Source organism: Malus domestica, chromosome 01 (assembly GCF_042453785.1).
Source record: "Malus domestica chromosome 01, GDT2T_hap1".
NCBI classification, from domain to species: domain Eukaryota; kingdom Viridiplantae; phylum Streptophyta; class Magnoliopsida; order Rosales; family Rosaceae; genus Malus; species Malus domestica.
This window is the reverse complement of record NC_091661.1, coordinates 31,730,979-31,756,113: the sequence shown is the minus strand read 5'-3', so window position 1 is coordinate 31,756,113 and position 25,135 is coordinate 31,730,979. Positions and strand designations below refer to the sequence as shown.

The following is a 25,135-nucleotide window of genomic DNA, read 5'->3' as shown; positions in this document are numbered from 1 at the left end:
CCTATGACTAGACCTGTAAATAGGTCGGGTTTATTGGGTTTAGATCGGGTTCAATCCGACTTGTTAAGTTAACGGATCATCTGAACCCAACTCGTTACGCTAACGGGTCATCCGAACCATACCAGTTAAGCTAACAGGTCACCCGTTTCACCCGTTAACAATTAAATCTTTTTTTTTCATAAAGTTTATTTTTTGTTGTTAAGACTTGATTGAAATTACTAAAACATTCTCAACTAACAGGTGCTAACGGGTCTAACGGGTTGATCCAAAGTGACCAGTTATTTAACGGGTTATTAACGGATTCACCCGCTAAACATTCACCCAAATACTAATATTAACGGGTCGGGTCCAAAATGCCAGGTCTACCTATGACTACACATCCGATTAAGGTCTCACAGGACTTTCCGCAATCAATCGGAGCATACAGATATCCCTTCAACACAACATAGATCATTGAAAGGATCTTGAGATACTAGCGGCTTGATGAACCATCACGTTCATGAAGATTTTAATTCTCCGAATAAGCAACAAAAGACATTTGCAACTTGATAGATGCTCTTCCATGTCATGAGGCATATGCAATTCCGGTTACCAGCAATAAAACCCACTTATACCTGCAAACCATAACAAGAAAACAACTCGAATTGAACTGATCAAATTTGATTCCATCTCTACCAACATCATAAGTTCATCAGTAACTACAATTTTTCGAGTCAGAACAAACGCCATTTCAAGTACCTTCCCTATGAACAAAATTACTTGAACTTGACTGCTTACGAGCAAAACAACAGTTCACTCTCCTGGTATTTCTCGCATCCCATAACTGCAAATCGGCCTAATAGCGGAACAACGGTTCAGTTTTTTGGTATTTCTCGCATCCCATTAACTGCAATTCGGCTAAACAACGAGAGTTTTGTTCACTTCTTCACCGCGGCTTGCTGCTTCCTCAACATCCTTTTGGACTTCCAATCACCAATGTGCGCAGCGGCATGGCAATGCGATGGTTTCCATAACCCACATGGAGCGGCAGAATCACAAACGTAGCAGTAGCACTGCATACAGTCAGTGAATTCACTTTTCAGATGCCAAGTTAAACAACAGAACTAGGGAATCAGGGATACAGTCACAAGACGCAAAGATTTGAAGTTGTAAAACTCCATTACCAGATCACAGTAGCTCTCATGGGGTGTCGTCCCGAAAGGAAATTTCAGGCAGAGGTGCCTTGAATGTGGATAGTCTCTACAAGCAACCTACACAGCATCAATTCAAACCAACACAAGGCATCAGATATTCACAAAATTAGCTCATAAATTCACAAAAATTGGAATATGAACAGATAAGCCAAAAAGTTGGAAACTTCTTATAAATTTCAAATCTTTTGAGGTTAAACATCTGAAGGTTCAAAGGCAAAATGCCACAATGGGGTTCTAATTTAAAATCCATTTCTTCACCTGCATATTCCCAGCAACCAAACACAAGAACAAAGAAACAAAATGGAGTTAATGATTTCAAATTCAGTTCTTTACCTGCATTTTCCCGGAAACCAAACAAAAGAAAGAAAATTAACACAAAGAAATAAATGGGTCATGGGTAAAGATCAAAACCTGTCCTTTCTCAGCAACAACAGCGATATCGGGAGAACCATCGTGACCACCACCACCATTAACCGACACTGACAACTTGGACAACTGCACCGGCTCCGAGGGGTCGAAATCCAAAATGAAGCAGTCCTCGACGTCCTCGAAGTGTTTAACATCGACCTTGTTTTTGACACAGAGAATTTGCCTGATTGGACTCCCGTCGTCGTCCTCCGCGGAAGAAGAGGGCGGAGCCTTCTGGGGCGATTTCTGGGCTGTCACTCTCTTCTTCTTCTTCAAGCGCGATGGCGTCGACGACGGCTGATTAATCACTTTGACGTCGATTCCGGTTTCGCCCTCCATTTTCTCTCTGGCTCGCTTTTGGTTACCCAGGATTTTGAATTTTTGTTAGGAACTTTAACGAAAACTTTAAAGAAAAAGACGGTATCGTTCATTTTAACAAAAAATCACATTTTTACATTAAAAATCAATCATGGTATTATACATTTTTCATTAGTTTTTTTTTTTTTTTAATCTCTCTTCGTCTGATGATTCGGAATCCGAATTTCGGATGAACAGTCGCGTTTTTGGCTCTTGACATGTCGCCACTTTGTTATAGACGAGGGAACCGGATCCCTTCTAGAGATCTGCATCGTTAAAATTTAATTCAAATGTTACACTTATTATAACTCTTAAAGTGCATCCTTTTTGTAGCCGTTTGATCAAATTTCAACTGCTTAAATCATTTGCTTAGGAGGCTCAATTTATTTGGGTACAGAGGGGATCCGATTCTTTAAACAGAACTGGATCTCCTCCGGACCCAAATAAACTGAGTCTAAAGATCAAAAGATCTGGACCGTTTAAATTTGATATAACGGCTACAAGAATTATAACTTTTAGAGAACCTCCTGTTTGTAGCAGTTAGATAGCTTGGGCCAGCCCAAAATTGTGAATTATTATGTTCAAACTGGTCGAGGCCCAAATTCCAAATTATTTGGGCCTGATACTGGTTGTATGGATTCCATATACTATGGAATGAAGTCATATGCTTGCTATTAATCGGGCCTTGAAAAGGAAAGAAAACAAGAAGAAAAAAAATTTATGTTGCGGAGCATTAAATGTATGAGTATTGAATGGTCTAAATTGGTTTGGTCTATTATTTTTATTGTGATCTGGTATGTTCAGACTGTTTGAGACTCATAGGATTTAACACTGTGTAGGACCGAAGTGGAACCCGAAAGATCGATATGATTCAAGAGTTACAAATTGTATGATTATTTCATTGAAAATCAATTGTTTAACACAATGTTTAAGTGTTTACAAGATAGGGATTAGTGAGCGGATTTGTTTGTTTGTTTCATCGTTTATTACTTATTAGAATTAGTAGCAGTTGTGATTGAACGATACCTAATTGTTCTGGTACAAAATTCTATTCCTGATTCTTTATGTAAGTAAACACAATCCAAATCACGAAAGAGAACAATACTATAACCTTGCATATCCATTTCCGATAAACATGTTAAGGGCATGGACATCCTTGTAATTTTGTTTTGTTAGTATCTTTGTGTTGGAACCCTATTGGACTCTAAACTTATCTCATTAGGGTTTTGAGTTTAGTTGAAACTGGAATCCGTTAGAGTTAATATTTGAATAAGTCTTCTTTCCTTTAAAGTAGGACAATAAGGTTAAACATGTTGGTGAAAGGATATCCCATGTCGGAGTGTAAAGGGAAATTTGGAAAAGTAACCATATTTTAGACCTCATATAGAATTATAGCCACCGTTTTAATTTTATGATAATTCTAACCAAAACTTGATGTAAAAGTACTAATATACCCTTAATATTAGGGTTTCTCACAACAAAAACAAAACCTAATCAACATCAGTCAACTAAGAATGAAAAACAGGAAGAGATTTTGACAAAAAAAAAAAAGAACAGCGAGAGAACAATTTGGGGTTTGCTTGGCGTTGAATTTTGACAAAAAAAAAAAGAAACAGCGAAAGAAAAACAGGAAGAAAATCACAAGAAGAGAGGTGTCCATGGAAGCATCGGTAAAGCTTTGGTAAAGCATTGGAAAATCAGGACCTTATGCTTGGCGTTGAATTTTAAGGTTTAGGGGTTTGCTGCAAGGAGGTGTCCATTTTTCACCACTGAAACCCTAAACCCAAAACCCAGGTTAGTTATATGTGCTAATTAATTTTTTCTATAACTTTTTCCTAATTTTAATATATTTGCAGGTTAGTTAGATGCGCTAATTAATTTTTTTTCCTTCAGAAAATGACTCAATTTGTTACCGTGGTCCATTACGGATGGAGGAGGGTTGATAGCCAATACACAGATGGTCAAGCGAAAGCAATGGTAGTGTCAACCGAAGTTACTCATCTAGATCTTATACAAGGTATATATAAACGTCTTCATGTTAGTCCAAGTGAATTTAGAATCTCAGTACATTATCAATGCATTAGCAACTTAGGGATACAAACTATGATGGAGATTGTAGACAACGACGATGTGACTAGTTGGGTATGTGAAAGTCTTTCTGCAAAACCGAACAAGATTCCGTTATATGTTACAACATATCCTCTAAATGAACCTGAAGATGAACACCCAATTGCATGCAGTTCCCCATCACCAACAGTGGGAATTCAAGAGAATGATGACATTTTGAGTGATGAACAACCAAGTCAAGTTCTTCAAGACAATGCCCAGATTAGTGAGGCTTCAATAGATGTGAGTTTTGAGTTTACTGATGACTATCATGACAGTACCCATTTCGATAATGTGCAGTCGAACGATGTCAATTTCAATCTATCGTCGTCTCGTCGTAACAAGCGTAAGAGCATACAAGACTATGATAATATTGCAGATTTGAATATAGATGGAGATATTATGGTCGGACAATTGTACTCGAGTAAGAAAGAGTTGCAAAAACAATTAGCTATGATTGCAATGAGGAAGAATTATGAATTTAAAGTGGAAAGATCAACTAAGGATCGTTTGGAAATTAGATGTGTGGATGATAATTGCAAGTGGCGACTTCGTGCAACCAAGTTACAAGTGTCAGAATTTTTTGAAGTAAGAAAATTTGAAACTAATCATTCTTGTTCATTAGATGTTGTTCAGCGTGATCATCGGCAAGCAAGTAGTTCTGTTGTTGGCCAATTTATAAAGTCAAAGTATGAGGGGGCATCACGTGTATATAGACCTAAAGACTTCATTGAGGATATGCGAGCACAAGTTGGGGTTAATATGAGCTACGAGAAAGCTTGGAGAGCAAGAGAGCACGCATTTGACATGATCCGAGGGTCGCCAGAGGAATCTTTTGCCGCACTTCCTGCCTATTGTGCCATGTTAGAAAGTAAAAACCCTGGGACAATAACACATATAGAAACGGATGACAATAATCACTTTTTATACTTTTTCATGGCAATGGGAGCCTCTATAAGGGGATTTCGTGGTTCTATGAGGCCTGTGGTAGCAGTTGATGGGACTTTTCTAAAGGGTAAATATCTTGGCACCTTATTTGTTGCTGTATGCCATGATGGACAAAATCAAATATATCCTTTAGCATTTGGTGTGGGTGACTCAGAAAATGACGCTTCATGGACATGGTTTCTTACAAAATTGAGAAGTGCCATTGGAGAGGTAGCAGACTTGGTGTTTGTATCTGATCGACATGGAAGTATTGGTAAAGCTGTACAAACTGTGTTTCCAGAGGCATATCATGGAGCTTGTATGTATCATGTAGCTGGCAACATGAGGACTAAATTTGGTGATGATGAAACGATGTTTAAGTTATATTACACTGCGGCAAAAGCATACCTTGTGTCAGAGTTTAATAGTGTTATGACTGATATTTGGGCAATCAAAGATGGAAAAGTAGGAAAATATCTTCAAGAAATTGGGTATCATAGATGGGCTCGGGCACATTTCAGTGGAAAACGATACAACATGATGACAACCAACATTGCCGAATCCATGAATGCAAAACTGAAGGATGCTCGAAAGTTGCCTATCATTGCTCTAGCGGATCACCTTAGAGGTATACTACAAGAGTGGTTCAACGAACGTCGGAACACAGCAAGTTCATGGAATTCGACCTTGACAAAGTGGGCAGAGGAAAAAGTGCACAAGAATCAAAATAGAGGCTTGCGTATGTCGGTATGTATGATTTGTTTACATTTTTATGCACTCTCACATTCCTAATGCACACTGGACACCTAAATTTACATAGAATCCATACCAAGAACATATGAAGGGAAAAAAAAAAAAGGAACCAACAAAAAGCTATTTTCACTCTTCTTAACTTTTTATTTAATCAGTTGTGGCCTTGAAGCATGTAATATTTCATGGTCAAGTGAGTTGGATGACGGCCAAATCTATGTGGTTAGTGCACATATTTTGTTAACAAAAAACATAGTTAAAATGTTTCAAACAAATAAACAGGTTGATAAAAGAATATGATAATTATGATTAATTGGTCTCTTGTTGTTGGTTGTTACTTGTCAACTATGCAGGTATCTTCCATTAATCATTATGCATTGCAAGTACATGAGGCAGACTTATATCATATAGTTGATCTAAATGCCAAGTCATGCACGTGTAGAAGGTTTGATCTCGACCAGCTTCCATGTGTCCATGCAACTGCTGCATGTCGAATTCGCAACACATTAGTGTACACTATGTGCTCCAAATTCTACACAGCCAATGCAATTGTGCTAGCGTATGCGGAGCCCATTTGGCCGGTTGGAAACAAGAGTGAATGGAGTGTGCCAGAAGAGGTGCATAATAGAGTTGTGTTACCTCCAATCAGACAAGTTGTATCTGGAAGACGCAAGACAAACAGAATCCCATCTCAGGGAGAGGAAAGGATAGTGAAGAAGTGCAGTCGCTGTGGTGGGACAGGCCACAATCGCCAAACTTGCAAGAATCCAATTAGACTCCATTCCAACACATGATGTGAATGTTTTTCTTTGGGATTTATTACATTATTGGGCTTTATATTATTCGGGATTTATCACATTATTGGCTTTTATATTATTCGGGATTTATCACATTATCGGCTTTTATATTTTCAATCACCAGTTTAGCAGAAAAACCTCACACAGATTTTAGCTTAAAAGGCTTTTTGCTCCTCTATTTTTAGATTCAAATTTTGCTTCGGAGATTCAATTCCTAATTAATTTTTATGTTTACTAGGTTATCTTCAAATCTCACTTTCTCTGATTACATTTGAATATCCATATATATATAAAAGAGTGTAGGAAATGGAGGGTTCGAGAATAGGGGTATTGGGTAGTATTGAGGAGGCTATCTCTTTTATGTTTCAAGATCTCAACATCAAGTTTTGGTTAGAATTATCATAAAACTAAAATGATGGCTATAATTCTATATGTGGTCTAAAATATGGTTACTTTTCCAAATTTTCATTAAGGGTATATTAGTACTTTTACATTAAGTTTTGGTTAGAATTATCATAAAATTAAAATGGTGGCTATAATTCTATATGAGGTTTAAAATATGGTTACTTTTCCAAATTTCCCGAGTGTAAATGGGCGGGCAGTTTTGCCAAGCAGTTTATGTGATAGGTGGAAACGGTTGTGGTTATACGTCTAAAAAATGGTTTAGTCCCTGCTCAAGAGGAACACGTTCTTTTAGTAACTAGCCCTATTCTAGTGAGAACATAAGGTCCCCATTTAGTAGAAGACTCTTCCTCGATCATTCATTAATGGCTTCATCAGATTTGTGTGCTCTTTCATCCTTGGTATTAGGTTGTAATCTGTGCATGTAGCTAACCATAAATTCCAACACTTTGGCCACCAATTTACAAACAATAATAGTGGACGAAGGATTCCAGCGCATAATATCGTATGCAAGAACAAATGCTATTAACTACTTAAATTTTAAACCCTTTGACACAATCTCCATTGTTCATTTCAAGAGAACAAAATTTATATATATGGGTGTGCACAGTTTGGTTCGGTGCGGTTTTGGGTGAAACTAAAATCAATTTTTTTTGCGATTCAGTTTGGTTTTGAAGTTTGTAAGAAATGGAACCAAACCATTTGAACTCGATTTGGTTTCAAATGGTTTCGGTTTCAAAGCACTAGGGAGAAGAATTACATTACATTCACTTGCACTTATATAAATTAAGATTTAAAGAAACATGAGAGCATAATAATACAAAAAACGTATAAACAAATAACAAAATAAAAAGCTAAAAGTAACCATGCAAGAGATAACAACAAATCAATCAAGTCATGAGAAAATGTTTTATTATATCAACTTTTGGGAGCTTGAAGCTCGCAACCATACGTCGGATCACCATGATTCCGATTTATACTTTTGTAGATATATTTTGTGCTTAAAGTTAAACAAATTTATCCCATCATTTGTTGCTCTCCACCTACAATTAACTTTCATCAATTGTAGAGCTATATGCATCAAAGATTTGACCCTTTGAAATAATTCACCACAAAAGAGATTAGATAAAGTAGCAGCAAAGAAAGGAAACGTACAAACGTATGATTGTTAGGAATCAGTCATTTTTCATTTGTGATGTGGTTGGGTTGCAAATCAAAATCGTATCAAAATTGCAAAAACTTAACTGTTCAATGCGGTCCAGCTTAATTCGTATTTTGGCTTCGGTTTTCGATTTCTAGTGTTGACTCCTACTTATATATCTTATACCAATTATAATGTATTTGGTGGAACATTACAATTAATATATATAATACCCTTATATCTTAACGTATCCTCCTTTATTCCATTTGATTGTTGACCAAATATTATAATCAAACACGTTAAGCTAATAATCTTTTTTTATATAATTCTTAATGCTTTTGCAGGGTTGGGAATTTGGATTCTTTTCAGATTCTTTTTGTGAGAATTTTGGAGATCTATAAATTATATTCGTTTATCGTATATCGTGAGATCATTAATTGTTTTAAGTTTTTTTATTTAAAATTGAACACAAACAGTATTTAACAAAAATTGATTGTACGATATACGATAAATATACATGATTTACAAATCCTGAAATGAGGATTTTGTTGGCAGGGTTGGTGAGGATGTTTTGTTAAAGAGGTGACACCTTAGGAGTTTGGACCTCTTCTGGTTCTGAATTTTGTCGAACTTTTTCTTTTTACATCTCAGGGTCTGGGTCTCTGGAAATGTTAAGTTTGTTCCAGAAAAAGATGGGGTCCAATTAAGATGTGGAAGTAGCACTTTGATTTTTTCACCAATAGCTGCGTCTGATCCGACATCTACATGTTCAAAGATTAGGTGAGATGTGATCCCCTTTGATTTGTCCAACCGCGACCAATTATATAATACCATTTGTAAACCTAATTAATACCAAATGGAGTTTTCATTTGTTTCAATTTTCAACACAGGAGTTTGTTAATTAATTAATTTGAGCAACTATTAACATTAATATGAAGTAAGATTCGATGTCTATGTTTAAACTGTTTTCTTTTTCTGAATTTTCATAGATTATTTAATTTAACGTCGTATAATATAGATTTAAACTAATTCAGACTGTTCATGCATGTAAAACTCACAAAACAAGAATGACGATAATCAACTTACTCACACAATTCATATGTGCGAATGATGTCCCAATGAAGCATGAGAACTAAACGTTTTACACCTTTCAGCTTAAGTGGAGTTGGAGAAATCAATAATACAAGGGGTGTGATATCCACACACCCCATTTTACTTCTCACACACCCTTTTAATTTTCAGCAGTCGGATCAGATGAATTGAAGAAGATCAACGGACAGAAATTAACAAGAGGTGTGTGGGAAGTAATTTGGGGTGTGTGGATAGCACACCCCTAATACAATACCTGAATCAGTATGGAGAAGGCATAATTGTTGTCTTCTAAGTAACACCACCATATTTATATAAATTAGGTCAAGTATTATAACGTTTGGAAATGAATATTGATAGGTTCCACTCACCAACTGATTTGATCTTGCACCGCAGCTTAGGTAATAGCATATTATAAGATACCGGGCCAACTCCTTATTAAATTGTCACACTCTTGTTTTTTATTTTTGTTCTTATTTGTAAATTTCCAATAGAAATACCTATCCCTTTCATACATCATGGATGAGTCACGATGACACAAACCATGACAATGATACCATCTAAATCATGGCTTTTAGGCAATTAGCATAATCCTCAATTTGATCCTTAATAATGAAAATCAATAGAAATGGTTTTTGAGTTTGTTCATTGTAAATTATTTTATTCCGTGAAAAATTTGCCACTATCCTCGTTAAATTGTCATGTGGACGACCACACAACAATCTTTTTAATGATGATATTTGTCAAACTAACCCCTCCATTTAACGATGATATTGACATATTTTTTCACAGAATGACAAAAAATGATTTACAGGGGACAAACTCAAAGACCAATTATATCAATTTTCAATGTCAGGAACTAGAGTGAGGAGTTATACCAATCTTATGGATCATTTAGGCTAAAAGTCTCTCAATCAGTATATGTTACCTTTCGAGCTTGAAGAAAATATGATGCTTGATCAAGAATACTATGAGGAGACTCATATGAAATATATTAATGCTTGATCGCTCAACATTCAATGCTATAAAACATTATTGTCCTTATTATCATCTTATAAAATTTGCCGAATCAACTAAAGAGAAAATTGAAGATTAAAATCATTTCACACACTATTAAAAATAAATAAATAAATAATAACGACCTTATTGTAAATTTATGCTCTATCACCAGCTAGAAGGACTTCGGAGGGACAATTCACTATTCTTTTCTCCAATTATCCCTTGTCATGTCATGCTGTATTTCTGTAGAAAAACTTGCTTAGTTTTTTCCCCGTTGGATTGAAGGGTTTACCTTTTTTGTCATCTTTATTTTGGCATGCTTATGCTCGAACTGGTGATGTATACTATATAGTGGAATGATGTGACAGGCTTTCCCTTTAATCAAAACCCATTGACCTTGAGTATAACATTCGAAGAAAAATTGCACTTTTTAATAGGAAAGTTTGGATTTGTAAATTATTCATATTTCTTTTTAAACAACAAAATTAAGGGGAGAAAAATCAAACACAAATTAAATATATACTCTTAATTAAACAACTAATCTAACAAAGCTTGTACAAATCCTTCATATTGAGTGTGAATTCCGACTACACACCCTCCTAAAAAAGAAATAAAACAAAAGCAGATAAAGAATTGAAATTATTTTAATTAGCTTTCTAAAAGGTAAAGACGTGTGGGACGCATGTGGGGTCCTGCATGGGTGGTGGACACCTTGCTTTTACAGCAATGGCGGTGGGTGAGCAAGGAAATACATATATATTACCACTTAGCACACACCATCTCTTCCACCCTCAGTCCTCCTCATCCTCCTCCTCCTCCTCCTCTCTCTCTCTCTCTCTCTCTCTCTCTCTCTCTCTCTCCCCACCAACACCAACACCATCAACAACACCAAATCCAAAAAATGGGTTCGACCCCAGAGACTCAGATGACTCCAACCCAAGTCTCCGATGAAGAAGCCAACCTCTTCGCCATGCAGCTAGCCAGCGCCTCCGTCCTCCCCATGGTGCTCAAGGCAGCCATCGAGCTCGACCTCCTCGAGATCATGGCAAAAGCCGGGCCTGGCGCTTTTGTTTCTCCGGCTGACTTATCTTCGCAGCTGCCGACCAAGAACCCTGACGCCTCCGTCATGCTGGACCGCATGCTGCGCGTCCTGGCCAGCTACTCTATCCTCACTTACTCCCTCCGCACACTTCCCGACGGCAAAGTCGAGCGGCTGTACGGCCTCGGCCCCGTCTGCAAGTTCTTGACAAAGAGCGAGGATGGTGCTTCCATTGGTTCTCTCTGCCTCATGAATCAGGACAAGGTCCTTATGGAGAGCTGGTAATTACCATTCTTCTTCTTTATTTATCATCTTAATTTGATCGTTAACAAACATTAATTAATGGGGTTCAAATAGGTTGATAATAATACAATATTCATAAAATGTTACGTACGAACTGTGAGTTATGGCTTTAATATGTGATTGTTCTCTATTTTTTCCTAAGAAAAACTAATAAAAATTGGTTTGAAAATTTTAAGATAAAATAAAAAATAAAATGAATAGTATTATAAATGATTTTTTAATGTAAAATTATAATTTTTTTATTAAAATAAAAAATATCAAAACTTTTTCGTTAAAATTTATTTTTCCTAATGTTTTCTTCGTTGTTCATATTACTTTTGGCCCATTAGGCGGTTGGGGACGGACAAGACTCCAAATTGACTTCTTGTCAGACTTTTAAAGAAACCAAATTTTAAATAAAAATTTTAAACTAAATTATATGTCATTAATAAAAAAAAATCATGTTTATTAATGTCTCATCTTTTAAGTAATAATTCAACAATTAATTTTCATATCAATTAATTTGTAAATTTTATTTTTAAATTTTATTTTTCTAGCATTACGCTATATGATGACTGGTCACCTGTTTTATGATTTCCACTTAAATCAAATTAGGAGTGGAAAGTTGGTAAAACCACTTCAACAACCACACCAAAGTGTTTCGATGTTACACGTTTATTTCTTATCAATCTTTTTCCTTAGGACAACTGTATGTTTTAACTATTTTATTCTTCTATATGGAGTGTAAGTTCCGTCAATTAGCTAGAGGTGAAATTTAAATTAACTTCCTCCCTCATTTTTATCAAAACTATAAAAATGATAATTTGTACTCAAATATAAAAGGATACTATTTTACTAACTGATTGACGCAATCCATGTCAATAAAAGACCAACAAATTCTCTCTGAATCTTCTTTGTGAGAATCCTGAAGATCTGTGATCGTACGGTCAGATTTCATCAAGTGTTGTTTGTGTTTAATTTTAAATAAAAAAATGCAAATAGTTTTATGATCGTACGATGTACAATGAATTGATACGATTTACGAATCTTTAAGATTCTTAATATTCCTACAAAGAGGATCCGAATTCAATAAAAGAAGGGAGAGTTGTTTTAACAAACCCATAAATTATCTGATTATTGTGAGTTATGCGGGCCTTGAAACACGTGGAATGTCGGTTGGCCTAGTTTACAAGATTGCTTGTACTTTGGTATTGTAGATTGGAAAATGATTCTCTCCGGATCCCTTCCATCAAGTCTATCAAGTCCACTTATTCAGACTATTGATATTTGATTCAACGATTAAAGTTATTATAATTTTTAAAGGGGCCTTCTTATTTGTAGTTGTTGAATCAAATTTCAAGGGTCCGGCCCTTTCCTTGTAGATTAAGCTTTAAACACAAATGAGTCATGCATGCTTGTTTCGGGTTTGTGCAGGTACAACTTGAAAGATGCAGTCCTTGAAGGAGGTATCCCATTCAACAAGGCCTACGGAATGACTGCTTTTGAGTACCATGGCACTGACCCCAGATTCAACAAGGTCTTCAACAAGGGAATGGCTGACCACTCTACCATTACCATGAAGAAACTTCTTGAGAACTACAATGGCTTTGAGGGCCTCACATCCATCGTTGATGTTGGTGGTGGCACCGGCGCTGTCCTTCACATGATCGTCTCTAAATACCCTTCGATTAAGGGCATTAACTTCGACTTGCCTCATGTCATCGAAGATGCTCCCCAATATCCTGGTATGTTCTTCATTTCTAATAATGTTCGTAGTTCAATTACTTAAAAGCACTCACCTTTACATTCGATCTCTCAAGTTCAATTTCTCTTCCCCTAATATTATTGCATATAAGAATAATATTTGTACTATTTATCATTTTTCCTAATGAATATGAGGTCAATGGATGTTGAATATAGGTGTGGAGCATGTTGGAGGAGACATGTTTGTAAGTGTTCCAAAGGGAGATGCAATTTTCATGAAGGTGAGTTATTATTTATCAAAAAAGAACCGATGATTATTTTGTAGTGCTAATATTAATTTCTCATAGGAGCTTAGTTGCTCAATATATTTGGAACTAATATCAAATCCTTTATGCAATCTTACAGTGGATATGCCACGACTGGAGTGACGAGCATTGCTTGAAATTTTTGAAGAACTGCTATGCTGCGCTCCCAGACAATGGGAAGGTAATTGTTGCTGAGTGCATTCTTCCGGTAGCTCCGGACAGTAGCCTTGCCACCAAGGGAGTTGTCCATATCGACGCGATCATGTTAGCTCACAACCCCGGCGGAAAAGAGAGGACGGAGAAGGAGTTCGAGGCCTTGGCTAAGGGATCTGGATTCCAAGGCTTTCGAGTCGTGTGCTCTGCTTTCAACACCTATGCCATTGAATTTCTTAAGAAGAATTGAGTATAATTTACCTTTGGTATGTTGCCATCTGCATTTATATTGCTTTGGTTTTTTATATGGTGATCGTGTATCCATACGTGGATGTTACACGATAAGTAGGTTTTCATATGTTACAAAAAAATAATAAGAAAGTGATTTTGTTGCTTTGATAACATGTAGAATTATGACTCTTTGTATTGTTGTGTGAAAAATATTACAATAAATATACAAGGTTACATTAGTCCCTATTGAAATAGGATCCTACACTAATTACAATTAAATATTACATTCCTATAATACATGTGACAACTATGAATAAAATTCTGGATTAATTAATTCTATTCTAACATGCTTGTATGTTATAAATTTGGAATCATACCCATGCAATAGGGTCTAAAAAATGAAAGAATCTAGTGTACAACGGACAAATTACATGTCTGTATTGCCACAAACACAAAATCGGACCTCATGGATTTTCTTATCACTCGAACTTACCCGTCAATAGATTTCGACATATCGCTTATACACAACACAAGAACTCTCCTAAATCAGAGAAATGGCAAAAAGGAAATGATAAAATGACATTCATATTATTTTCATGACGTAGCTGTCAAATTATTATCCATGATGTTCATTCAAATTGGTATTATGATCAAGAAATTAAATCAACCAAATTACAGAAGCATTCCTACCTGCCATGAGAAGCCATAATCAGATAGGCAATAAATAAATAACAAGTAATACTATATAGACTCCCAAAATTAATCGCATTGTTATAGATTCTTTAGCACATGTATGTTTTGCGTGTATTTGTAGAGTCCACCGCTATTTTCGAGTGTCTCAGAAATGCGATTAGTTTTGTACCTTTAAATAGCATTATTGATTAAACAAACGCATATATATGAGCATATGATGATCGGTCCTGTCCAATATAAACTAAACTATGAGTATATATATGAGTATAGAAAGTGATATAGAAGAAAATGAAGAAACAGAATATGAAAAAAAAATAGGGTGCTTTAGATTTTGGCCCTTACAACTTATTATTTCTAGATAAAAACTCATCTATCTTTAAAGATCCAGTTTAAGCCAAAATTTAAAATTTGCAAATATATGGGAACACTATTGACCTATAAATACAATTTATTTACACTCATGCCACTCATACTTTATGGTCCGTTTTCCAAATTCCTAAATTTATGCCAAAATAAAAGTAGTAGAAAAAGTGAAATAAAATGTAAAAAGTGTTTGCATTAACCGTATCCATGTCAAACTAGAAAAGTAGTTTTTTTTTTCGTGATATATTTTGTAGCAATTTTACCCATATTAATTGGTAGGTAAATTAGTGTGTTCCAATTATTTAAAAAAAAATACTACACCTATATTATATATTTTGAATCAAATAACATTCCTCTAACTTGTAGGTAAATTTATTGTTGATTTTATACATCAAACTGCATTTCTTTTGTTATAGGTAAATTATTTTCCATGTACAAGTACTTATGTTAGGCACATTTTGTTGTTGGTATACATACAATATTTTGTATCATTGTAAAGAAAGATATTACATTACACCCATGGTATAATTGTTGTGGGTAAATTATTGGAAATTATTTTGTAGTTAGGTAATGAACATTTTGCATCATTAGAAATGAACATTTCAAATAGTAGGTAGGTAAATTAATTTGTTCTAATTATAGAAAAAAATTTCACTACACCTAGTTATATTTAATTTTTCCAATTATTAAAACAATTTATATACACCCGACCAAATAACATTTATCTAACTTGTAGATAAATTATTTTCCATGTATTGTTAGATATGTTAGGCACGTTTTATTGTTGTATAAACATGGGTGTAACATAGTATTTTTAATACTACGCATCGAACTACATTTCTTCTTAATATAGGTAAATTATTTTCCATGTATTAGTACATATGTTAGGCACGTTTTGTTGTTGGTATAAACATTATTTTGCATCATTGTAAAAAAGAGATATTATATTACACTCATGGTATAATTGTTGTAGGTAAATTAATGTGCATGTAGATAATGAAATACAATGTTCTAATATATTAATAAAAAAAGGATAAATTCAAAAGTGTTCAAGAGTAGCGTGAAAAAAACTAATCAAATAGTTTTATGAAAATTCAAAGCCTTTCTAAAAAAATTAATATGCAATAAATTTTTAACATTAATGTCTTGTTTTTCTTGTTGCAAAATCATTTACTCTCTCCTTACAATTAATTGTCTACATCAAATATGTAATAGGGGTATTTTAGGCATGTGAAAAATGTAAAATGTGTGAAGTAATATTGAAATTAATGAATTTGCTTATGTGGATCCTAGTCATTGGGTTTTCTTTGAGTAAAAAAGTTATGTAGGGTTTTATATGAAGAAAATTGAGTTGGAAGGGCTAAAATCATATTTTAAGTAAAATATAAACTCAAATGTTGACTCTTTTGTATATATTGGTGGAAATGCAGAGATCGGTGCTCTTTGCTGTTGTCCTTGCGGTGAGGAATTCAAAGAATATGCGCTTTCGAGCAATCCATTATAGGCATTGCTTATTCCTGAGATACTTCTTCCAGCAGCTATTCATTGGGGTAGGTATAAAAGCCATCATCAACTCAATACTTTGTCAGTTCTTCCGTTCAAGAACTCTCTTAGGAAATTTACGTAGTTTTCTATTATCGAATGCATTTGGTTATATCAATGTTTTCGATTTATTGTCTAAAAAAGAAAGAGCAATGGATCATAAATTGGCATGTCAATTGGAAACTAAGGAGCCTGATGCAACTAAATATATTCGTCTACATTACTTCTAAAAAATTGTAATGTTAATGATGGTTACAAACTAAACTGTTCGAAAGCATCTATCACTTTCAATTTTGGGCCAACATACTTGAATAGAAAGACATTTTCAAAGTTATTTTTAATTGAAAATGTTTTTTCCAAAATGCTTAGCTTTTATGAAGGTAATCCCAATAAGATCCATGGGTTTGATTCACTTTAGTTTTTATAATTCTTATTTGTTCGCATTTCCTCATGTTCATGCAATATAGTGCACCTTTCCAAAGGCTAGATAGATGACTACCTTCATTACCTCTTCAAGGGGCCACTTTGGCATCATCCGGAGTAGGCACAACGCTACAGAATAATCCCTTGAATGATACTCAGCTCTTAGTTTCCAAGCCAACCCCCTTCGATGCTAATCAGAGATACTCGCGTTTGCATTGTGATGGCTTGGTTTCTAGGCGTGCGAAGTCAATGACACATTAGCAAGAAGATATGCAACAACTGAGAAGATGCAGTTCTGGCACCGAATCCCTGGGTTTTGGGAAGAAATGGAATGGAGTATGGGTGGTTTTTATACTAGTGACGGTGAATTTTTATAGGTGCCATGAAATTTTTATACTAGTTTTTTTATTTTTTTTTAATTTTTTTTTTATGGGAATTAAGTATGGGTGGATTTTTTGTTTTTGAAATTTGAAAGAGGAACATAAATTACAAGAAGAAGAGGAAGACTGTGAACCGATCATGGCCTTCTCTTCCCGCCTCATCCAAATCCAGACATGGTAATTACTCGTTTCTCATTTCTCATTCATCTCCTTTTGTTTTTGTTTTTGTTTTTTGTTTTGGTTTGGCTTCTCAGAAAGTGTTTGAGAAAATTCAGACATTTCAGATTATGGTTTTCATTTTAAATTTTCTTAAAATTTATCGATTATCAGATGACATAGTTTGTTATATATTGTAATATGATTTGAGTGATTATTATTAATTTTAATTTTTCATGATCAGAGAGATGATGAATATGCAAAAAGCTTTGGGGTTTCTAGCTTTGATTTGTAAACAAACCATATACTTTATCTTTGTCTTGGAATACAATATCATGTTTAACGATTGAATTTGTAAAACGGTGTAGCAGTTTTTTCAAAAGCTAACTATAATGGAAAAAATTTGTGTGAACTACATGTTGCTTCTGTTTCTTATGGAAACATAACTTTTTTGCCGACCATGTCTTTGTGATCAAGAACATTCAGTTTCTTTCTACTAATTGTGCAATGTCTTTACATACTAATTCTACATGTTAGCTTAGTTGAATGTATATAAAAGTCAAGCTGTTTATCTTATCGACCTCACTCATGTGAAACTTCTTGAGAACTACTTGAGAACTACATTCGATCTCTCTCTCATGAAGAAACTTCTTGAAGAAACTACAATGGCTTTGAGGGCCTCACATGCATCGTTGATGTTGGTGGTGGCACTGGCGCTATCCTTAACATGATCGTCTCTAAATACCCTTCGATTAAGGGCATTAATTTCGACTTGCCTCATGTCATCGAAGATGCTCCTCAATATCCTGGTATGTTCTTCATTTCTGATAATGTTTGTAGTTCAATTACTTAAAAGCGTTCACCTTTACATTCGATCTCTCAAGTTCAATTTCTCTTCCCCTAATGTTATTGTATATAAAAATAATATTTGTACTATTTATCATTTTTCCTAACGAATATGAGGTCAGTGGATGTTGAATATAGGTGTGGAGCATGTTGGAGGAGACATGTTTGTAAGTGTTCCAAAGGGAGATGCAATTTTCATGAAGGTGAGTTATTATTTATCAAAAAAGAGCCGATGATTATTTTGTAGTGCTAATATTAATTTCTCATAGGAGCTTAGTTGCTCAATATAATTGGAACTAATATCAAATCCTGTATGCAATCTTACAGTGGATATGCCACGACTGGAGTGACGAGCATTGCTTGAAATTTTTGAAGAACTGCTATGCTGCGCTCCCTGACAATGGGAAGGTAATTGTTGCTGAGTGCATTCTTCCAGTAGCTCCGGACAGCAGCCTTGCCACCAAGGGAGTTGTCCATATCGACGAGATCATGTTAGCTCACAACCCCGGCGGAAAAGAGAGGACGGAGAAGGAGTTCGAGGCCTTGGCTAAGGGATCTGGATTCCAAGGCTTTCGAGTCGTGTGCTCTGCCTTCAACACCTATGCCATTGAATTTCTTAAGAAGAATTGAGTATAATTTGCCCTTGGTATGCTGCCATCTGCATTTATATTGCTTTGGTTTTTTATATGGTGATCGTGTATCCGTACGTGGACATTACACATAAGTAGGTTTTCATAAGTTAGAAAAATAATAATAAGAAAGTGATTTTGTTGCTTTGATAACATGTAGAATCATGACTCTTTGTACTGTTATGTGAAAAATATTACAAAATATATACAAGGTTACACCCTATTGAAATAGGAATCTTACACTAATTACAATTAAATATTATATTCCTATAATACAAGTGACAACTACGACGGACAAATTACATGTCTATATTGCCACAAACACAAAATCAAAACCTCATGGATCTTCTTATCAACCGAACTTACCCGTCAATTGATTTCGACATACAACCGCTCATACACAAGAACTCTCCTAAAACGGAAAAAATGGCAAGAAGGGAATAATAAAACGACATTCATATTATTTTCATGACGTACCTATCAAATTATTATCCATGATGTTCATTCAAACTGGTATTATGTTATAGGCTTTCCCGTTATTCATGTTGTCATTATATTTGTTCAGCTTCTAGAACACAATAAGAAACAAAATTAAAAGCCAGTAAAATCATAAAAAAATAACCCATTGACTTTGAGTATAACACTAGCAAAAACACCCGCGTTCCGCTGCGGCGAACGACACAAATATAATCTTATATGATCTAATTGTTTTTGTTATTCCTAATTCTTTTTGGCATTGTGTGCAAAAAAAACGTAAACTCCAAGCAACAAATTGATAGCTGAGAAGAAACGAATGACCAGAAACATTTTCGTTAAACATTTCTATTCCATTTGCAATGTCAGAAGTATGATCTTCTTGTATCCCTTGATTTCTTTTGCTATTTCTAGTTCTTTTCCTCTCTGACTACGGTCCAAGAGACCCAGAAAACCGCAGCGATGCAATTTGCTACCGGAATCATGAAAAATTAAAATTAATTAGACTCGTTCAAATCATATTACAATGCATGCCAAACCACAACATCTGATAATCCATAAATTAAACGAAATTGAAAATGAAGTTCAGCAGCTGGGACAAAAATAAAAACACAAAATACTAACACAAGCGCCTGCACATATAAACACCACATAAAAATCACACAACAAAACGAAAACAACAGCTGAGACACACTTATGTAAAAATCCAACATGAATAGTTCTTTTAATTCCAACACGGAAACAACAAAAATTTCTGAAAAAATACCCATACGAATTCAACTTAAATCCCAAAATCCAATCCCCAAAAAAAACCATAATTTCAAATACCACAAACATGCAAAGGCCAAATCAAAGCTGCAAATCGTTTTAGATTTTACCGAATAATAGGAACAATTTAATTCCCTAATTATGAGGGAATAATCCGAAAATATGGAAAAATAAAGAGGTCTAAAACCCTCGGCCGAGATCGACCTGGAAGAACACACAAGTCAGATTGGGTCTCCACAACATATAAAAACAGACAAAGAATTTTCGTTTCTTGAATTTCTGAGAGAAAATTTATGATTTTTGATAGGATTTTTACCACCTACACAAGTAGGGATAAAAACACTTAAAAATAATTGCAAGAGTACAAGATTGTCGTAGTATAGCGGCTCAAGCAATATCGTTTTCCACATGAATTGAATGAATAATTTGTATTTAAACTAATTCTTAGCTAATTATTTAGAACAAAGTTTTGAAAAGGTTGATTTTGGAATTTAAAATAATAAAAACGAATTTAAATAAAAATAATTAAATATTTGACAAAGTAAAGAAAGCAAAAGAAAAACGTTTTGAAAATCAAATTGTAAAAGTCTAGGATTCCGCCGTCCCCTTAACAATCCTATGCAATTTTACCAATTACTTATGAATTTCTACATACATGCTTTGAATGTTAGGTTTTCCTAATGCATATTTTCCTCGTGATGTTCAAGCGAAAACGTATATCTAACTTGCAATCCGTCTATGATGTATATCAAATATAAACATGCAAGACTCATTAAGCTTTGTGAAAACCCTTTGAAAAACCATGCAACCCTTAAGAACGTGATGTTCGCCTTAAGTGAACTTACAATTAGTAATCACAAGAAGCCCTCCTCAATTTCAAGGTGATATTTCAACAAAAATTGCATCAAATTATTTGTCTAAAAACCCTAATGGTCGCGAATCACTAAGACAATTAGATAGTTTAATCATGGTATATTAATAATTCAAAGCAAACATGCATTCATTCATAAGCTAATTAATAAAATCACATATATTCATGCTAAAGCTTGTGGCTTCGTCTTAGCAAAAGAAACTACCTGCGAACAATCATAAAACAAAATATTATTAAGAATAAGGATAGAAAACACCTAGAAAATATACTTAAAAAACTCTCTAAAGTATGCATGCGTTTCCTCCTCTCCTTCCCTTCTAACTCTAATGGCTAAAAAGTCTTATTTATACTACTACAAAATAAAACCCTAAAAAGTCTTAGAATAAAATTGAAATAAAAAGTTTCTATTTAAACTTAAATTCAGACTTATCAGAAAATCAGACTTTTGACCGACCAAATCAACTTCGATTTGGTCCCAAAATGTCTCTTTTGAGTCTCTTTTGAAAGCTAGAGAGGTCCCCTACAAATCCTCATAAGGAATTTTCCTCAAAATATGTCATACTAATTAAGTTTACATAATCTGATTTTCAACCAATTCTTTTTCAATAGCCTATGATATTATTTTTTGATATTTTTATTGAATTTTAATTGTAAAATTTATTTTTATATATATTTTTTAAAATCTGGGGCCCCTGCAAAGTGAAAGCCTTAGGCAGGCACCTACTTCGGCTACCCTCAAGGCCGGCCTTACATGTCGGGGCCTGCATGGGTGGTGAACGCCTTGGTACTACCACATCAATGGTGGTGAGTGAGCAAAGAAATCAATATATATTGCCACTTAGCACAGCCTTCTCCTCCCCCCTCGCTACTCTCTGTCTCTCTCAACCGACCAACCCAATACCAAAATCAATAAAATGGATTCAACCAGAGAGACTCAGATGACTCCAACCCAAGTCTCCGACGAAGAAGCCAGCCTCTTCGCCATGCAGCTAGCCAGCGCCTCCGTTCTCCCCATGGTGCTCAAGGCAACCATCGAGCTCGACCTCCTTGAGATTATGGCGAAAGCCGGGCCTGGTGCTTTCGTCTCTCCGGCGGACTTAGCTTCGCAGCTGCCGACCAAGAACCCTGACGCGCCCGTCATGCTGGACCGCATGCTGCGCCTCCTGGCCAGCTACTCCATCCTCGCTTACTCCCTCCGCACGCTTCAGGATGGCAAAGTCGAGCGGCTGTACGGCCTAGGCCCTGTCTGTAAGTTCCTGACAACGAATGAGGATGGTGTTTCTATTGCTTCTCTCTGCCTCATGAACCTGGACAAGGTCCCTGTTGAGAGCTGGTACTTACCATTCTTCTTAATTTATCATCTTAATTGGATCTTATCAAACATTAATTAATAGGATTTAAATAGCTAGGTTGATCATAATACAATCATAAAATGCTACTGTTACCTTTGGCCGGTTTGGTGTTTGGGGGTTCGAAGTTTTAGAGTCCCGTTAGGTGAAGCCGTTTCATTTTTTTTGTTTGTGTTGTTTAGAGTTAAAGTCTTTGCGCCACTTAATTAGTATTACGGTTTAGTGGTATTTATCTTTACTTGTAAGTGAGAGGTCTTAGGTTCGATTCTTGCCAAAGAGGAATATGAACCACATTATTGCTACATCATTGTAAGGCTTAGACTGCTCACTCCCCCTTAGTGTAAATAATATCGATTGTTAAAAAAAAAAAATCCTTGCAACAATTGTTTTGGAGACAAAATCTCATTACATTTTCTTTTTCTTAACAAACGATATTATCTACAAGGTAGAAAAGTGGGTTGAGTCTTCTAATGAGCTAACAATAATGTGGTTCAAATTCACTTTTAAGTGGCAAAATCCCATTATGTTTTTTTTTTAACAAATTAAACGATATTATCTATACTAAAATGAGAGGGTGGACTTAACCTTATAATGGGTTAGCAATAATGTGATTCGAATTCGCCTTTAGCGATAATCGAACATAAGATATCTCACTTACAAATGAAAAAGAATACCACTAAACCGTAGTGGCAAATCTCATTATGTTTTAAACCTTCAAATAAAATCTAAATTTCAAATTAACAAAGAAGTGACCAATTATTACCACGTGACATTTTACAGTTGTTCGATTTGATTAGTTGAGTCTCAACATTAATTTATAAGTACATCAAACTAAAGTTAGAATATAGTCGAATTTACTATACTTTTGGACTTGTGTGGCATAAAAAAGGCAGAAGGCGTTGGAGAGGACCGATAAATGGAAGAATAAATTGACAACATATGCCTCATACACGAAAGGATATGAACGGTATATGATGAGTGATGTCTGGTGACCTATTTTATGATGTGTGGTGCTTTAAATACACTTATTTTTATCTTTTATATATTTTTCTCAAATTTTGACTTTTGAATAGAATGAGTTGAAAAAAATTAATAGATAAAAATTAATAAAGATGTGTGAAAAGGTAAAAGAGTGCGAAGAGCAATATCCCCGAATACCACTCTTGTTCTTTTCATCGTAAAAATGTAATTACAATATGAATTAGATCAATTAACTAATGACGTGTGTTTTTTCATTAACGCATAAATTTGAATTTCCTTCTCATGAATTATAGTATAATAAAATGTCAGAAGTTAAAATTTAACTCGGATACAACGGTTTACTGCTTTACCAATTGCCCAGTCCAATATACCTCGTGCCTTTGCTATTGTAGTATAAACCAATATGGGCCAACCCATATGACCGTTACTGACCCATTGGCATATCGTTTTATTTTACACATAATATGTGCTTTTGGTTGTGAGTCTGACATGTATGTTTGGGTTTCTGCAGGTACCACCTGAAAGATGCAGTTCTTGAAGGAGGGATTCCCTTCAACAAGGCCTATGGAATGACTGCTTTTGAGTACCATAGCACTGACCCAAGATTCAACAAGGTCTTCAACAGGGCAATGGCTGACATCTCCACCATTACCATGAAGAAAATTCTTGAGACCTACAAGGGCTTTGAGGGCCTCACATCCGTCGTTGATGTTGGTGGTGGCATTGGTGCTGTCATTAACATGATCGTTTCTAAGTACCCTTCGATTAAGGGCATTAACTTCGACTTGCCTCATGTCATCAAAGATGCCCCCCAATATCCTGGTAGATTCTTCATTTACAATTATGCTTGTAGCTCCATTAGTTAAGAAAAAACCTTGTGTTTGATTCCTCTCCTCCAGTATTTGCTTGTATTAAAAAAAAATGCTTGTACTATTTATCATTTTTCCTAATGAGTTTGAGATCTATGGATTTGGATACAGGTGTGGAGCACATTGGAGGAGACATGTTTGGAACTGTTCCAAAAGGAGATGCAATTTTCATGAAGGTGAGTTATATATGATTTATCAAAAATAAAGTCAATGACTACTTGTATTGCTAATAACAATTTCGGATGAGATCATGCTTGGATGGTTAATATATATGGAGCTAATATTAAAATTGTGTTTGCAATCTTACAGTGTGTATGTCACGACTGGAGTGACGAGCATTGTCTGAAGATTTTGAAGAACTGCTATGCTGCTCTTCCTGATAACGGCAAGGTGATTCTTGCCGAGTGCATTCTTCAGGTAGCCCCGACCAGCAACCTTGCCACCAAGGTAGTTGCCCATCACGACCTGATCATGTTAACTAACAGCCCTAGCGGAAGAGAGAGAACGGAGGAGGAGTTCGAGGTCTTGGCTAAAGGATCTGGATTCCAAGGCTTCCGAGTCATGTGCCCTGCATTCAATACCTATGTCATTGAACTTCTTAAGAAGAATTGAATATAACTTTGGCTTTAGGTATGATAACTTCTGTATTCATATTGCTTTGGTTTTTTATATGGTGATCGCATGTGGATTTTTCACCATAGGTAGGCTTTCATAAGTTATAAAAAAAAATAGAGGAGTTTACGTAAATACTATATGCACTTTTGTCGATGTGCGCATCTACCATATGAATTTTTCATTTGTATTATTTACCATTTGAACTTTGTATTATGTTGCAATGTACCACTTACCTTTAGAAATTTTGTTAATTAACAAGTAAAACAATGGGCTCAAAATTTTCTACTGATGTG

The 25,135-nt window shown here is 35.1% G+C and overlaps 5 protein-coding genes across 5 annotated transcripts; 4 read left to right on the top strand and 1 right to left on the bottom strand.

Annotated features, from left to right (window-relative positions):
- Positions 1-639: 639 nt before the first annotated feature.
- On the bottom strand, positions 640-2,035 carry LOC103417886 (RPM1 interacting protein 13-like). Its single transcript, XM_008356041.4, has 3 exons — positions 1,605-2,035; positions 1,164-1,250; positions 640-1,052 (listed from the first exon to the last, which is right to left on the bottom strand). Exons 1-3 carry the CDS (start codon positions 1,938-1,940, stop codon positions 918-920), a joined length of 558 nt encoding a protein of 185 aa, XP_008354263.1. The 5' UTR covers positions 1,941-2,035; the 3' UTR covers positions 640-917.
- A 2,029-nt stretch (positions 2,036-4,064) lies between these two features.
- Positions 4,065-6,535, top strand: LOC103417917 (uncharacterized). The gene is made up of 2 exons (XM_029106912.1): positions 4,065-5,738; positions 6,095-6,535. The coding sequence occupies exons 1-2, from the start codon at positions 4,065-4,067 to the stop codon at positions 6,533-6,535; spliced, it is 2,115 nt and encodes a 704-aa protein (XP_028962745.1).
- A 4,427-nt stretch (positions 6,536-10,962) lies between these two features.
- LOC103426529 (caffeic acid 3-O-methyltransferase) lies at positions 10,963-14,129 on the top strand. Its single transcript, NM_001434474.1, is given in 4 exon segments — positions 10,963-11,489; positions 12,925-13,235; positions 13,411-13,475; positions 13,600-14,129. Coding segments are annotated over 4 exon segments (1,098 nt in total). The 5' UTR covers positions 10,963-11,070; the 3' UTR covers positions 13,903-14,129.
- A 2,932-nt stretch (positions 14,130-17,061) lies between these two features.
- On the top strand, positions 17,062-19,070 carry LOC103426534 (caffeic acid 3-O-methyltransferase-like). Its single transcript, XM_070820963.1, has 3 exons — positions 17,062-18,249; positions 18,425-18,489; positions 18,614-19,070. The coding sequence occupies exons 1-3, from the start codon at positions 18,168-18,170 to the stop codon at positions 18,914-18,916; spliced, it is 450 nt and encodes a 149-aa protein (XP_070677064.1). The 5' UTR covers positions 17,062-18,167; the 3' UTR covers positions 18,917-19,070.
- A 2,804-nt stretch (positions 19,071-21,874) lies between these two features.
- LOC103426499 (caffeic acid 3-O-methyltransferase) lies at positions 21,875-25,084 on the top strand. Its single transcript, XM_029104846.2, has 4 exons — positions 21,875-22,361; positions 23,870-24,180; positions 24,339-24,403; positions 24,537-25,084. Exons 1-4 carry the CDS (start codon positions 21,943-21,945, stop codon positions 24,837-24,839), a joined length of 1,098 nt encoding a protein of 365 aa, XP_028960679.1. The 5' UTR covers positions 21,875-21,942; the 3' UTR covers positions 24,840-25,084.
- Positions 25,085-25,135: the final 51 nt, after the last annotated feature.